The sequence below is a fragment of the Myotis brandtii genome, unplaced genomic scaffold (genome assembly GCF_000412655.1).
Source record: "Myotis brandtii unplaced genomic scaffold, ASM41265v1 scaffold79, whole genome shotgun sequence".
NCBI classification, from domain to species: Eukaryota; Metazoa; Chordata; class Mammalia; order Chiroptera; family Vespertilionidae; genus Myotis; species Myotis brandtii.
The window spans coordinates 4,183,467-4,200,592 of NW_005371173.1; the positions used below are offsets into that span (position 1 = coordinate 4,183,467).

Sequence of the window (17,126 nt, forward strand, 5' to 3'; positions counted from 1 at the left end):
CTTCATGTTGATTTTAACAGTGTCAGCCCTAATGGCCAATAACTTTTATGATTCTGTGCTTATTCCATTAGTATCTTATATTCTGATGGCCCAGCTAAGATAGCACAGCCATTAACTGTACACTGATAACTCTTAACTGCCCTCTAATCCTGGCTTATCTACCAGTAGTAAAATGAAGGCCATTAGATACTGGAAAACCCTGCATAGTGTAAATGCTTTATAAATCCTGTATATACACTCTCAGAGCTGGTAGCCAAACAGCTAGAAACAATGCTCTGTGCTGTTTAAAATAAGGTTATTTTTAATAATAAAAAAGAACCAAATAGAAAACCTAAAAAAAAAAAAAAAAAAAAAGCGGGAAGGGGGGGGGGGGGGAGTGGGGGAGGAAGGAGTGGGGGAGTGGGGGAGGAAGGGGAAGAAAAATTAAATGTAAAAAAGAATACAATAAGTGAAGGGTTACTTTGTGGCTTTGTAAAGTGGTTGCACATATAGAGACTGTTTCAAAATCCCTGTCTAGGAAACATGGTACAAAACTGGATGCATGGCTCTGAAGAGGCCCTGAAGGATGATGAGCCTATTGTAATCACAAAGGACTTAAGCATCAAAGCAAGCAGAGTGGAATAGTTTCATCAGAGTGAAAACCCAGAGGTTGCAAATCCTCCTTACCCTTGTGGTATAAGCTGCTTCCGGATCATCCTCAAGAACTCGGGACATGCCAAAATCGGACACTTTGCAGACCAAGTTGCTATTTACCAGAATGTTCCGTGCAGCCAGATCTCGATGCACATAGCTCATATCAGATAAGTACTTCATCCCAGACCCAATGCCACGAAGCATGCCCACCAGCTGAATGACTGTGAATCTGCCGTCATTCTTCTGCATATAAAGGAATGGGGAACAATCGCATTAGCTTTAGGCCAAATTAATGTTTACCAAGCATTTCTATTACTTGAATCTTTTTTGATAGCTGTATCCAGTATGCAATCAAATTAAACATTATTTCTGGGCCTTTGTGACCAAAGTCACTATTTCACTAGTAAAGTGAGTATATCCGAGAAGCTGGGTTTGCTTCCTGTGACAGATGGAAATTATCCAACTGTAAGGAATCTAAGACTCAAACAGTACCACAATATAAGAATGAATCAAATACATGGATTATCTACTAGTCTTTAAAAATCACATCATTCTCTATTTCTCCCCTTCTTCCTTTGCCCCATTAAGAAATGCCACCAAATACAATGGATGCAAGGAGTCTGTAAGAGTTTTCTGAATACCAACATTCTTGGGTTTAATATAAAGCAGTCACATACCCTGAGGAATGCATCCAAAGAGCCGTTCTCCATGTACTCTGTTATGATCATCACTGGTTTACCTAGAGTTTTGAGAAAGAAAAACACAAACCCTTGATGAGCACTGCAGTTAATGAGATAAAAATGGGCTGTGCACAATTTTACTGCCAAAACACCTGTCTTGTGTGATCTAATTTAATTAAAACAATCCAAGCTCATGCCTCAGCTGTGGAAAGCTAGAATGAAATATTAAAAAGGCGAGTAGGTTTAAGTTCCAGCTGGAAGGTTAACCCTTTGCATGGCTTGTTGACAAGGTCTTTAACTAAAGTGGCCTCTGGTACCCAGGGAGCACATGAATGGATAATTGCTCTCTCAAGCCAAAGGGGAAGAAGATAAATGAGCAGGCCTGTTTAAAGGCGGAAAAAAAAATCTTTAGGATAATTAATTAATTTTGTCCCCAGAAGAACCACTTGTGTGATACTAAAGGAATCAATGGACAGAGACACTTTTTTTTTTTTTTTTTTTTTTTTTTTTTTTACTTATTTGGAGAAACCCGAGTTTCAGAAAGCAGTAGCTATGTTGATGACTTCATTGCTCGGACACATCTTAAAGATCAAGCATGAACAATATTAACTTCTTTCTTCTCCTTGCTCAGATTAGGGGTTGTATCCTTTTTGTCTCTCTTTCCCTTTCTATAAATAAACTTATTCTATTTGTTTCCTTAAGCCACCAACGTCAGCAACAACAAAATCACAGAAAAAGTTCATTAAATTATTTTATCCTAGACAGCACTCTTAATTCAGTACTAGAACATTCTTGCTCTCCACTCCATCCTCTCTCTCTCTCTCTCTCTCTCTCTCTCTCTTTAAGGTTTGGGGAAGTAGAGAAACACCATTTTTATTTCACTTTAGTTTTCTTTCTGAGGACCTTAGGAAATTAGAACCATTCTTTAGTTTCTTAATCGCTGGCAATGGACTCAAGGTCTGAAATTCCTTTTTTCTAAAGGGGATTTGTGGGAGTGGGGAGGGAGGGGGCATAAATCCTCAATATTTTACTAAGGGAAGCTTTAGAGGAAAGAGAACATAAAAGATTCCCTGAGAGGAAAATAAAATGTTAGTTTGATAATAAATAAAAATATTCACACTTTCATTGATGTAATTGTGGACTGTTTGGACTTAGGGAAAATGGACTGGGATATGTCACTGCTGAAAAGCACCCAAAATTATTCTATACAAATACATTTCCCACCCAGAACCCCTATTAGAGTAGACTGTTCTGGTGAAGGGAAAAGGACACATCTTTGTTTCAGAGGCAACAATTTTGAAGAACAGACATTTTTAATTTCAACGAAGTACAATTTATCAATTTGTTTTTTGATTGTGTTTTTGGTGTCCTGTCTAAGAAATCTTTCTGAAGCAAAAATTTTGGATTAGAAACCAATACCCTGGAGATTTTAATTTCAAGTGATGAATGAAAGCTGGCAGAAAAAGCAGGAATCGTGGTGAAGACTGAAAGATGAGTCAAACCACTTCCAGTCTCTCTCCTTGGCTGGAGAGGGTGAGGGTGGTCCCTGTCCACCTCTCCACTCGCCATCAATTTAAACAGGAAGCTCTTAGTTCTTAGCTTCATTTACCCTCTACATCTGTGACCCCAGTCTTCCAGATAGACACAAATGCATCTAAATGAGTTTTAATTAACCTGCCTCAATCAAAAGATACTTTGTCAACTCATGAGAAAGGGTGACCCTCCTGGTGGAGCGTTAACACCTACTTCCATTTCACCAGACCCTCTGGAGATGCGGGAGAAGAGAGTGGAGGATCCAAAAGACAGGGGGGTAGTGGAGAGAATTTATAGTCTCCTTGTCAATTTAAAAAGTTACTCAAGTAACTGCTGGTAATGAATTCACACTCTTCCAGGCCACCTTTTCACCCTCACACCTCCCTAGTCCGACTGTTGGCACCATCTTCACAATTTTTCTACATTTCTTTTTCTGCTTATTAACAGTATCCATTTGTCAGAATCTTTATGAGCTCTACAAGAGAAATAAAGATGAATATCTGCAGAAGCAAAGGGGCTTATAAAATTGGCCTAGGCTGGGCTCATGGGTGGAAGTGGGTCCTTCTCTGGAACAGAGGGGGATGTGGGTGGCTAGGGGAGAGGTGGGGGGAGGGGACAGCGCCTCTGGTGGAAATTTTAAATCATTTTAATTCAGTGACAACTGCATTATGCAAATGCACCCAGTCGTTTATAACAGTTACAGCTGTAATAGCTGTGGGTTTTAGAGGCACGGTGGGACTTTCACACAAAGATCCCCTGTTTCTTCTCTCTTCTACAGAGGTGCTGTGAAAATCACTGTCTGCCGCAGGAAAAACACCCCAAGCTGAACAGAGCCTCCTTTTGAGAAACTGGACCTGCAGAAGTATTTAGACGGAATGTTATCTTTTAATTAAAGTAGTAAAGGACTCTGGACAGCCCCTAAGGCCACAGGCAACAGAAAAATATCCTGTCTGTAAAACTAATCTTAAAAAGCAAATAGGGCTATTCTATGCTAATTATAGCTTTCACCTTAGGTGGAAAAACTGTATATCCTTCTCCCTAAAGATCCTTTTTCTGAAGAATTCTGAAGATGGGGGAAGATGTACTTCTTAAGACATGATAACACCAGCTAACACTTAGAGTTTGTTTTGTTTTTTTATGTGCCAAGCATTATGCTAACCACCCTAAATACAGCCAAAATAACCTTGTAAGGCAAGTTCTATGTTATCTCTATTTTACAGGCGAGGAAACTGAAATATTGAGCAACAAGTCAAGGCCACCTGCTTAGCCAGCGTGTAAATCTTAGGTCACTGGGCTAAACATAGGTTTTTGAAGTGTGGTCCCAGGAACCGCATGCACCTTTGGCTTATCTTACAGCTTGAAATTTGAACTCTTGGACCTCACCCCATCTGAAGACGAGGTTCAGGAAACTGATTTGACACGTTTTTCAGGATTCTGATGCATGTTTAAGTGTGGGGACCTCTGAACTAGTGTATACTTTCTCACTTTTTAGTAACCTCTTTTTCTCTTCTTAAAGATTTTATGCCCTGTGTCAGACCTCCCCCTTGGCCTCAGGTCTAATGTCCAATGTTTAATATTTAACCAACCCTCCCTCTTTCCCTTCACCCGTTGGAGCAGCCACTTTATACACGATGTCTGAGGATGCATTTCACAGGCACCTCCAATCAAGGAAGAGGCACCCTGGGCTTCCCGGAGCCATAGTCCCAGGCTTACAGGATCCTTGACTTGTAGGAACTGTAGGAGGTACTAGGGCTCCTGGAACAGAGCCACCTTCAGTAATAACCACTTCAGCTGCGTTGTCCATGTGGCATTTTATAAGTTGGTCTTAGCCAGCCTCACCAATGCATTCAGGGTTTGCTTTGTAAAATACATCTGTGGAGCTGTGTTGTGTTTTAACTGAAGCGTGGTTCGCAGGCTCAGGGAATGCTAATGGACTAAAAAAGGAAAGTTCAACCAGGTGTTACTGTAACTGGGTGCTGAACTGCAGCAGCCATAAATCAGGCAGAGCAGACAAGCAAATCCCCCAGCCTAATAAAGATTCCCAAGATCCACTCCCCGCATCTGGAACTGAAGCCTCGAGCACAAGGTGTGGCGAGGTTTTTGTTGTGTTTTATATGAAAAGTACTTAAAATTTATTGTGCTTACCATCTGCTTGTGCCTACCTTGTGACAGTCAGTTGGGTCTAGCAAAGATCTGAAAGATGGCAAGGCATACCAAAAATCTGCAATATTCATTTCCCTAAAATCTCACACAAGCTGCCTTGGAAAGAGTGGTATCAGCCTAAACCATAGACCCATTTAGAGCTGACTACAAGATTAATGACTTGTCCTGCACTGATTTCCTCCTATTAGCAATCAGTGGGGCTGCTCCATCTGTCATTTCCCTGGAAAGAAATGTGTGTTTAATTTGCCAGGAACTTCTAACTTGGCTTTGTAAAGGGAGTGACCCGCATACATTTGGTGACGACGCCTTCCATGTGAATTATATTCGGGTGGTCAAACTGTCCCATGATGCTGGCCTCACTCAGGAAGTCTCTCCTCTGTTTGTCCGTATAACCGGCTTTCAGCGTCTTAATGGCCACACAGATCTCTCTCTTGCCAGGCACTTTGAGACGCCCACTGCAGACTTCACCAAATTCACCTTTGGGAGAGAAAAAGAATTGACTGTGGACCAGAAACACATTCAAGATGAAAGAGTAATGGCAAACATTTGTTGAGTGCTTATTACCCGCCAGGCACAGTGTTAGTGTTTTACATAAAGCCAGGAAATGTCATGTTCACAGATATTTACATATAGACATGTACGCACAATACACCCATATGCATTTATATAATCATATATGGATATTTAATACCCACAAAGAAAATAGGTTTATTAGAGAGACACTTACCAACTCCTATGACTTTTTCTATCTTGATGCAGGATGCGTCGATTTCTTTGGCAAATTCTCTAACTGCTTGGTTGGGATCCTCGTATGTAAAGGGATCCACATAAGTTCTAACACCTAAGTAATAGACACATGATAGAGTGACCAAACACTTCTCAGGAGCCACTAATAAACTTAAGTCTACAAATACTTAGCACAGGGAACGTTTTCTTAGCACGATAAAACAGACTTGGTGTAGACATATGACAATGTTTAAATTCTTGCTCTGGTTGTCATTAGTGCGTAAACAAAGAATCGTTAACTACTTAAGAGGCTGCAGCTCTCCTGACTTCCTGAAATATCTTCACACTTCAAGGACAAATTTTTTAAAAAAAACAACTCATCCCAGGGAGAAAATGAGAGTTCTATAAGGAAATTTGGAATGTGATAGCTGAATATTGTTTCCTCATCAGTTGTCCTTATCCTACCCACCATCTCCAGCTATCCTCCTTTAGTGAGATAATAAGAACTTTCTTTTTCAACTGGCCTTGTCTACATGGTGTCACCTTTTTGCCCAATATCTGGACCAATTAAATATGTGACCAACAATTAATAAAGTAAGATTAAACCTAGGTTAAAATGGACAAGAGGGATAATCTCAGCCTCTCCATTGGATCTCCACTTTTTTTCTGTTTTGGGAAAAAGTAAAGACATTGAAGCTTCACCTGGAAGCTTTAGCTAAGGAAATGTAGCCTAACTGTGAATGGTTTGAATACCAGAAAGTGTAATTTAGCCATATCCCACAGCCACTTGCAAAAAAATTCAGAATGTGACCTCTGGAACCACCGGGGGATGCACTATAATTCCTGGGAACTTTCTGCTGGCATTCACACCTCTCCTTCCCCTGCCTGAGCTCCTGGGGCTTTAGGGCACTGAGAGGGTATAAGACAATGAATGTCCCCAATCCCTTTGATTTTTTGGGGCCTGTCAGTCTTGTCCTTATCACAGAAAAATTACATTTTTGTTTTTAAAAATATATACATCGTGCAAATTAAAAAATGTTTAAGAAAACAAGGTAAATAATAAAAAGTTGTCAAGCCCTACATAGCCTTTATGACTTTAGATACTTCACCCAAGAAAATCTTTCTCAAGATTATTCTTCCTACTGCTAGCCTCTCTCTTCCTTTTACCTCCTGGCGCTGTCTAATAGGGGACCTATTAGCCACATGTTGCTATTTAAATGTTAATTAGTTAAAATGCAATAAAATTTACAATTTACTTCCTCCTTCACACTAGGTACTTTTCAAGTATCCAACAGTACATGTGGCTGTTGGCTAACATATTGGCCAGTGCAGACAGAGAGCACTGTGCTATCACCTCAGAGTTTCTAATGAACAGTGTTCCTGAAGGGTTATCAACCTCTGTCCACTTAAGAGTCTTGTCTCTTCCTCAAGTCATTCTAGAGCCAATTCTTTGAATTTATTCATTGATCCTTTTTGGATCAAAAGAACTAGAATCCACTAAAGAAATATTGATGGTCCTGAATTCTACATATTGGGGGAAAGAGGAGGTATAGCAATTACAGCTCAATTCCTTATTCCTTTTCCAAAATTGTTACCTTCAAATGTGAAAAAAAAAAATTGTTACCTGTTTATTGCCACCCAACTACAAAAATGAGCCAGCTAGACCAGTGGTTGGCAAACTGCGGCCCCTTGAGTGTGGCTCTTCCACAAAATACCACGTGTGGGTGTGCACGTACAGTGCGATTGAAACTTCGTGGCCACACTCAAGGGGCCAAAGAGCCGTATGTGGCTCTCGAGCCACAGTTTGCCAACCACTGAGCTAGACCAATACCTTTTCAGAGTGGAGGATAAAAGAAGGAAAAAAGGAGGGGGGGGGGGGAAGGCTCTAAAGGAATTTCCCCAACCCCCATCTTTAATCTCACTTTCAAGGATCCCCATTGACCTGTTTCAGTTTGATACCCCAAAGTATATTATTTAGATAATCCTATACAAGGAATATAATATGAACAGCTATGTGAATGTTATTCAGACATTTCTAAACTGAAAACAGGAGACATGGTCTAAAACTAAAATTATTTCTAATCCAATGTTTCGTACCTTGATTCAAATGTTTCTCTTCATCTGCCTCTTGCTTGGCTTTACTGTATTTACTCCGTCTATTAAAAAATATTAAAATAGAAAATAAATTTCAAAAGCTGAAAGAACATAAGTTTTTGATACCATAATATGTCAAGCATTTCACAGATGAGAAAACTGAGGTTTATGGAAGTGAACTAACAAGGTAAATAATCTGTCATCTTGTTAGTGAATCATGGTTTCCAGCACAAGTTGTCAGAGTGCAGAGCCTCTGCTCCTAACCACTATATTAAACTGAGGTGATAAAGCAAATATTTTATAAAAAACTACAACTTCAAATCCTCAAAGAAATGTACATTGTTGAAGATAGATTATAAATTTATTGGCTAAGTTCCACATATGTATTCTAAGTTAAAATAGTTTCCATGGAAGAATGTTGCATAAATCAAATAGCAATAATGTTCAGTATGTGATAGGTAACTCATTATCATATTATATGATATTCTTAAAGCAATAGTCTTGTGGTTATTGGTTTCAGCTGCTGCATACAAAAATCCTCAATTATTAATGGAACTTTCAAGAGTTTGTAGAAAATTTGCAAAAGTGAAAATGAGAAGTTTCCATTTGTAGTCTAATTCTCTTTCCAAAAAATGGTGTATGGCCTTGCAGTTGGCATTCACTATTTTTCCAAATACCCTCTAGGAGTGAAATCTGGCTTTGCCATAAAGTTTTGGGAATCAGAAATCTTTATTATATATAAAACTTAAGCCAGTAGTCTTAATACATTATATATGTACTAGAGGACTGTTGCATGAATTCGTGCACCAGTGGGGTCCCTTGGCCTGGCCTGCAAGTGATGGGCCAAAACTGGCTCTCCAACATCCCCTGGGGGATCCCGGATTGCTAGAGGGAGCAGGTCAGGCCGAGGGACCCCACTGGTGCATGATCGGGGCTGAGGAGGAGCTGCAGGAGGGCTCCAGGGCGTGTCTAACCCATCTCTCCCAGTCCCAATTGGCTGGACCCCAGCAGCAAGCTAAACCACCAGTAGAAGCATCTGCCCCCTAGTGGTCAGTGCATGTCATAGTGACTGGTCTAATGGTGGAACAAACAGTCGGATACTTAGCATATTAGGCTTTTATATATAGGATGTGTGTGCATATATATGTGTATAAATATCACATAAAGAAATCGAAAAATTAACTCAGTTGCTATTACAGATCTTTAAAGTTTGGAAAGATGAGACCAAATTAATGCATACAATGCGTACATTTATGTTTCTGTCAAAAATGTCAAGTTGACATTGGAGTTTATAATCGTTTTGTATTTTCTCAGAGCTTTAAAGAGGAGATCAGTCAAGACTGTTACATATGAGGAAACTGAGGCTTTGAGGTGACAAAGGTTCCCCGAAGGCCAGTGTGGTCCTGTTGGAATCTGGTAACCAATTCCTGACTGTGAACAAGTAGAGAGGGCAGATGATCATGTAAAGGGAGAACCTATCAAGCCGGGCGAGGACAGAGGCAGCCCTATCACGGTCACATGTTCCAGGCCTCTCACCCGCATTCCTCTCCTCATTGTCAGCAATGCAGGAGCCAGCTCCACAGTCAGCCCCTCAGAGCCAACAGATGTCCCTCAGTGTGTGTAATTCCCTTGCAAATAATAACACCTTGCACTTTTGCACTGTATTTAACGTTTCAAAGTGCTCTCATTACTCCTCCCCTAACTGTTTGCAAAGCAGGAAGCAGCTTAGTAAACAGAGACCCAGTTAGGATAGTTAAGGCAAAGCATGTATAATTCAGTCCCAAATAACAGTTTGTCTTTTTAGTTTGTAGTTCACTTTTGGAACAGTCTTCACATCTACTATTTAGTAGCATCTTCACCATAACTCTATGAGAGCAATCAGGCAGACACACACACACTCAGTCCTACTGTACAGACAAGGGAATGGGGGCAGCAGGGAAGAGATTCACCCATGACCCTCTCAGCAAGTACTGGAGTGTGTCTGCCCTGATCTGGCTCACACTTCACATACTTCTCATAGTGCAGATGAAGCTATACGATCGCATGAGAGTTAAAGATAAGTAATTTTACATTTTATATCAGTAAATCCACTTAAAATGTATTCCACTCTGCTCTCAAAATCCACTTCTTCATCAAAGAAACTAAGCAAGTTTAAGTATGCTGCGACCAAACATTAGTAAGAAAGATATAGTCCCATCGAAACCTCTCTACCCTTCCCCTTTTAACGGAAACAGGAGTGTTAAGTCAGGGACCATGAAAACAACATTTCATGTCAGGGAAACTCCTCCTGGCTTCGTCCCAAGGGAGTGATAGGATCCTGCCAGCCTCAGAGATTGTATCTTATCAGAGCTCCTAAAAGCATTATCTAAAATTACAAGTATATCTTTTAAACCACTTTAGATCTCCAATACTGATTGGAACATCTCTCCTTTAAAAAGAGGCAGGGGAGGGGAAATGCATACAGCAGGAGAGCTTTGGTACCGACTAAGCTCATAAAAAAACGCTGGTATGCACCTATAGGAACAAGGGGCCTCAAGCCGCCCAGGGGGGGGGTTATCTGTTTCATATCTAGCACATTCATTAAATACGTGCTAAGCCGGAGGAAATGCAAAATGGCAGGGATCATTAATTACAAGGCTGACATGTCCACCCTTTCCTCAGACTCCTAAACCTGGAGGGGGAATTAAATTAGAGGCAAAACTTCTTTACTTTGCAGTGTGACTCGGAGGAGAGGACCCTACAAAAGTACAGGGAATGCTGGAAAAGAAACACTGGAATTATTGTTCAAAGGCTAATTGTAGCCTATTAGCTTTTTAATAATACCTTGAAAACTCAAATGCCTCGGTCCTGCTCTACCTTTGTCACCTGATGACCCTTTCTCCTTGTCTCAGGGTAGGACAATGTGGCCTTTCTTGTCCCAAGAAAGCAAGCCCACTGAAGTGTGTTATTGGGTCAGCCGGCCTGGAGGAAACCACAGGCTGGCTGACCCAAGATGTGCTAACTCCGTACCGATCTCCGAGGCAGATCACCTGAATGGCAGAAGGAAACCTTTGTTGAAGAATTTCTAATTATTAAGATGTGGGCAAGCTGATTTAAAAAGGGCAAGGAGGGGAGTGGTTGCTTAGCGAATGCTCCAGAAGGAAACATGGAAACTTTCAACTGCAGGAATCACAGAAAAGCGTCCCCTCTGCAGGTGAAACTTTGAAAGCCAAGGAGCTAAGCCCTCCCTCTGTCAAAGGGAGGCACAATAAGGGTATTAACAGACTTTGTTGAGGATCAGCAGGAGCCCCTGCACTGCCCTCCCAACCAATGTGTTGTTCCTGGCACCTTGACTATCCTCAATAAAACAAACCAAACAGTGGAGGGGAGAGAGCAGGGGTGCAGCTGAAACCCAGCTTTTATTAAAATACTAACTTCCCTGACCAAGTGGATGGATTTGATTGATGTGGTTCACTGTTCCAAAACTAATTAGTAAAAGGTAAGTAATTTATTCAGCTAAAGTGCAGATTGAAGAAGATAAGGCAAGGTCATAACTAGCCGGGTCCTGGAGAACCCTTTCTAGCATTCAGTGGCATTACTCATGATGATTCATAGAAGCCATCCTTCTTTATTCCCTTCCTTAAGTTGTCATTGTTCTTGAACCAAATGATGGCTAAATGTTCTTCACAAGCAACGTTTTGAAATGGTTGGAATTGAACCGTACGATTGCAGGAAGGTCGTTTTGAAATGTTCCTGCAGTACCATCTGCCCCTAACTGTATGAATTTACATGGCTTCATCAGAGCCAATTTAGGCTACCGTTTAAGTATATTCATTCCTACGTGATCATAATATTCCAATGAGGACACCAGGAAAAGGCAGATACAGACTGAATGGTAACTGGTTTAGCACTACTTGAACAGTTGGCTTCAAAGTGGCAAATCTTAACCTTCCTAAGAAGACAAAACCAACTTGCAATGTCTGACTTTATAGTATGCATTAGACTTGACATTAATTTACAGATTACAACTATTACCAACATCACTGACAGACTCTTACAATTTTGGTATGATAGAACTGTCGATGTTAGCTTTTGATGTAGGTCAAATTTCCAGTTAAGAAGACATTAAAATAATCTATCTATGCCAGTATTGGAAGTCAGGAGAGATGGATTCCTGTCCGGATCAAGCAACTAACCAACTGTGTGACCTTGGTTCAGTTAATTGTTTAACCGCCTCTCTAGTCCTCAAGTTCCTGATATACGAGATGGCAGTGGTAGAATTCCTCAGTTTCCTAAACAAGAAACATTGGTGTAACTCCCCCATAAATTTTGTCATAGACACTTCATTTTTTTTCTTAAAGTCAATTCACTTCTTTTTCTTAATTCAGGTAAAAGGAGTACTTTATACCCCTAACATAAATGGAAACCCAGAGTCACTTGCAATCATCAGAAGGTCAGTATCAAAGCAGCTATGCTCGATTATCAGCCAATACTTATTTCTGATCTTAGAAAAGAGTCATCCCGTGTTCTGGTCCTTTCTTAAAAGGGATTTTCATACTTGAACAATAAAGTACTATTTGGGGAAGATACACTAGCCTAAAGCAACCCAAATTAATACTATTTGTGATGCTTCTGGAAGAAACCCAATTAAATCATTAATATAAAGGGGGATGGAGTGTCAGAAAAATTTAACACATTTCATCATTCATCCTAAAGGTTCTGACCTCATCATTGCATTTTATAATGTCACTGTTAATAGTCTTTCCAAAAATCACTTCAAAAAGCAATAAAGTGGTTGCACTGTAGAGTTTACAAATATGTACCTATAGGCAAATGGGCAAATGAGGCTGTCTGCTAAGAGAATGTGCATTTGTGGTTTGCAGTAACATTTCTAGGGATAGCATCCCATGGGGTGTACAAGAACTGCTGCACTTTATAAACAATCCAGTTAGCAAGTACAATTGTCTTCTCCAAAAAGCTGACAGAATCCTTAAAATATCACTGGATTGATGGGGATGATACTAATCAAAGCCGCCTATAAAAAAGGTAAGTTAAGTTGCTTAACATAATGTGGGCGGTAAAAACATACAGCATATCGTGGTCAACGTACTTTGCATAACATATCATTTTAAATATATAAAGTTTATAAACTTAGTAGCTGGACTGTCACTAAGATCCCTAAATGTTTACACATCCAAGTTAGCCAAAAGAAAAATGTGGATCTTTTCATTAAAAAAATTGAAGCTTACTTTGGCTTGCCTAAAGCTCAGGCTTCTTAGCATAATCCCAATGTGATGAAATAAATGACACAATTACTAGTAAAAAAAAAAAAATCTAGTAAGATACCAGCTGTGAGCCTGAGGCCGTTTCCTCTTGTTAAAGGACAAATTAGCACCAAACAGACTTTCTCTTTGAGGTAGTCAGACTTTCTCTCACTCACCCTGTGGGTCCCTGCCCATCTTAAAACCCTCAGATGTCATCAGCAGTGTTGGATTCAGGTGGGGGGGATCACTCTGTAAGGGGTCTGTCTCTAGCAGCCATCCTGCCATCAATATTATGTGGCTCTAAGAAGCCAGCAGCAGCCCCATCACTTTCCAGGGGAGGGAGTCGCATTGTTGCTTTCCTGGACTGCTGGCTGCAGTGTGACGAGATTACTTTGGGGGTACCATTTACCACCTTTCACTTGCACTCTCACTAAAAGCATGGGCCAGACTTTTATCCGCAAGACCTGTCTCCTCTCTCTTCACCTGTTCTTGTCCCACTTTAACATTTGCCGAGAAACATGACAAAGCACATGCCTGCGTGTGAAGAAGAATCAGCTGAGTGTGCATCCGCCCCAGCAAAACCTGTCGCTACCTGGCTCCCGGCAGCCTTCCCATGACAGCTTTATGGCCGACACTAAAGCAGAATCAATAGGAGGGCAAGGGGTTGACATTTCATTTTCTAAAAAATGATCCATTGAGGACCAATCACCAAGCAGTGTTTATCAGCCTTGGGAAGTGACATTTTTTTTTAAATGGGGAAGAAGGGCCAGGAATCATCGCTGGGTAACTCGACAGGCTCAATTCTCTAAGGTGGGGACTCATAATTGGAAATCCGATGCATCCTGCTATCAATCCTGCCTTAAATAATAAAGTGATCAATAAAAGCCGAGAGGAAATTAAGTCATCAGGCTTGCGATGCTATTTTCTAGAGCTATGGCTTTTAATAAACTTGTCTTCCTGCATTACATTTCCCTTCCTTTTCATCCAAGCAGAAGAGCATCCAAGAGAAACTTATAATGAGGTGACTTATGACTCTGGTTTGACTGCTATATTCAGGGCAACTTAAATTATTTTTTTAAAAGGTAAATCTCCAAGAAATTTGAACTACAAGTAGAAAATGCTTCCAACCAACATCAGAGAGAAGGTGGAGACACAAGGAGAGACCCACGTCCTGGAAACATGAGTTGTCTCAAATGGTTCTGAGAATCACATGCTGCTGGATTTCAACCAAATATTTTTTAGAAGTTAAGGTAATTAATAATGGTTTTCTATTTTTAGACTTTTAAACATCTACATTTTCTGATAACAGAAGTTGTTTATATATACTGTGAAATTTTCAAATGCAGAAATATGTAATAATGAAAGAAATTCTCTGTAATTTTTATTCTCCCCCATCTGACCCCTGTTTCCCACTATCAGATGGATATATATTAATGCATACCATTCCCCAAGTGTTTATATGCCTGGCAGGTATATACATACACAAAATCAAATGGCAATGGACAAGAAAGCAGTCCATCTTGATTTACTCCCAAAATCAATGCCAGGGAAGCAAAGCACACTGGAAATTCAAGTTCTGTTCAGGCCAGTTGAAGTGTCCGAAGGCCAAGATGTACCATCACATAGGATGGATCAGGCATGTATACATGGATATGTGCATTATAGCAACAAGGATGAGAGTTGTGGTAGATTTAACTTCTTCAGGATGGAACGAGATACTCTGATCAAACTTATCTAGTTTAGACTTTGCACCAACAAATACTAGCAGGATGACAAATGTAGGTTCCCACACACCATGAGGAGTTGTTCTATACTATGTTAAAGTGACCAAAATTGATCTCTATATAATAGGCATTTTGGAGAGTGATATTAATAAATACATGTGACAACTGGGACCATATCCAGGCAAAGTAAGCTATATGGTCATCACCTTAATTATAATGTATCACCAAAGCGAGGGAAAGGCATGGTCACTTGCCAAGAGGCATAGTTGGAAATAGCCAGAGGCACAGTGGCCTGAGAGCCCGGCATGGCTTCTGGGGTCTTAGAGAAGCTCTGCCACTAGGCCAGTGTCATGACTCTGGACCAGTACTACATCTTTCTGGGTATCATTTTCCTCTTCCCTAACATGAAAGGTTTATGTTTAAGAGGATCGTTTTGACATTTTTAGGTTGTGCATTTTTTGTGGGTTTGTTTGTTTGGCCCAAAGCCTCACCTTGTGAGACAGTGGATGATATAAGCATGAGATCAGAGAAGGGGCAGCTTTGCTCACAGGAGGATGAAAGGTTTATGTTTAAGAGGATCATTTTGACATTTTTAGGTTGTGCATTTTTGTGGGTTTGTTTGTTTTGCCCAAAGCCTCACCTTGTGAAACAGTGGATGGTATAGGCATGAGATCAGAGAAGGGGCAGCTTTGCTCACAGGAGATAAAGAAGGCCTAGATGTGGGCACAGGTTGAAGAAGAGCAGATGCCCGCCTCTCCCACCCCTTTCCCTCCAGACGCTCCAGGCAGTATTAATAAGCAGATGGAGGCAACAGCAATAAGAAAAGCTGCTTCAAAGGAATATGCTGCCAAACCATTTTTACTTCTTTCTTTTCTAGATGGTTTTTAAAGTTTCAAGTTAGATTTTAAAGTTACAGAGACTAAGTAATTGGCTGTTTTATATTTATTTCCAAGAATAATGCTATGCCTACAATGTACTCAATGGATACTGTCTGGAAATGCTGAGGCACCTACTGTGTGCCATATTATCTACTTTGTCTATCAAATGTCTCCATCAATAACTCTTTGAAGCAGATATCATTACCCCTGTTTAATAAAAGGAAAACCAAGACTCAAAGTGGTTAAGTAATTTAGCCGACAAATGGCAGAGCACAAATTTTGGTCCCAAGTTTTATAAGGCTTTCTCTTTTTTGCCTTTGGCAGTAAGTCCAAGCTTAAGAGACATATAAATGTAACACCTTACAGCTTAGAGCATCTAGAAGTCTCCCACCGGCTTGCTTTGCAGCTTGGTTTCCTGGAATTAGTTGGGTCTTTCCAGGCTCTCAACTCTGAGAGCTCCCACCAGGGTACAGTCAGCAGCTCCAGGAGGGGTGTGGGGAGATCAAAGCCAAGAGAATGGGGCTTGAGATGCAAATGTTGTGTTTATAATGCTAATCAAAGCCTCAGCATTGTGTGGAGGGGACAAAAAGCTCCCTCATAAAAACTGGGAAGGGAGGGTGGTTCAGTGAGTGGCTTAAGTGCTTACCTCCTGCTGATGACAAAAGCTGCGATGAGAATGACCACTAGCACCACACTGCCAGCTACGGAGACCAGAAGGACTGTGGAGTTGGCCCCATCTCCAATGATCCGAGAAGGCACTGGTAAAGACAGTCACACAAGGATCACCTTTGGGAAGGTCCTAAGAGGGAGCACTTCTGACTGGGTCACAAGTTTCAAATGTCTGAAGCCATTTAGAATGCTCACAGCCTCTTTGCCCTTCGTTAAGTATTCATGCAACAGCGTTTTCTAAGGCAGCCTTAATGAGACAAGGGCATTCTTTTCATAATTGCATGAAAAAATTCAACCAGAAGATTCTTATTAAATCCTGTGGTAAACATCACCAGGAAGGTGTTTTTTTGTTTTTTCTTTTCTTCTTCTTTTCCTTTCTACTCTTACTCCTAACTCTTACATAAAAATCTGATGCATTCCTTAGTGGGAAATTTCAGAAAGGACAAGCAATTTTGAATATTCCTCTCCCTCCCGCACCTCCCAAAACTATCAAAAACCTGCCTATTAGTGTCCAGGTCAAAGGCCACTTCCTCCTTGAGGGCTTCCAGGATAATCCCAAAGTATGTCAAACCCCTACCAATTTAATTCTGGAGTACTTTATTCTCTGCTTTTATTTTCGTTCTTTTTTTTATTTATTTAATAATTTGTGAATATAATTACTTTCTAGAACTGATGTCAAAAATTCTACTCCACCATCTCCTTATCAAGTGGGCTCAATTTTGGTTAGTTAATTATGGATGTGGAGATATCTTATGTAACCTGCTTATTGATGGGTACACCCTC

At 40.5% G+C, this 17,126-nt stretch overlaps 1 protein-coding gene across 5 annotated transcripts in view; it reads right to left on the reverse strand.

Annotated features, from left to right (window-relative positions):
• EPHA4 (EPH receptor A4) overlaps positions 1-17,126 on the reverse strand; it is a 137,556-nt gene that overhangs the window by 17,408 nt on the left and 103,022 nt on the right. For all 5 annotated transcript variants that reach the window (XM_014531121.1, XM_005883482.2, XM_005883483.2 and 2 more), the window contains 6 exons: positions 16,321-16,432; positions 7,833-7,891; positions 5,737-5,850; positions 5,301-5,486; positions 1,311-1,372; positions 667-876 (listed from right to left, as the gene is read on the reverse strand). In XM_014531121.1, the coding sequence (XP_014386607.1) occupies positions 667-876; positions 1,311-1,372; positions 5,301-5,486; positions 5,737-5,850; positions 7,833-7,891; positions 16,321-16,432 (743 nt within the window). The remainder of the gene's footprint in view (positions 1-666; positions 877-1,310; positions 1,373-5,300; positions 5,487-5,736; positions 5,851-7,832; positions 7,892-16,320; positions 16,433-17,126) is intronic.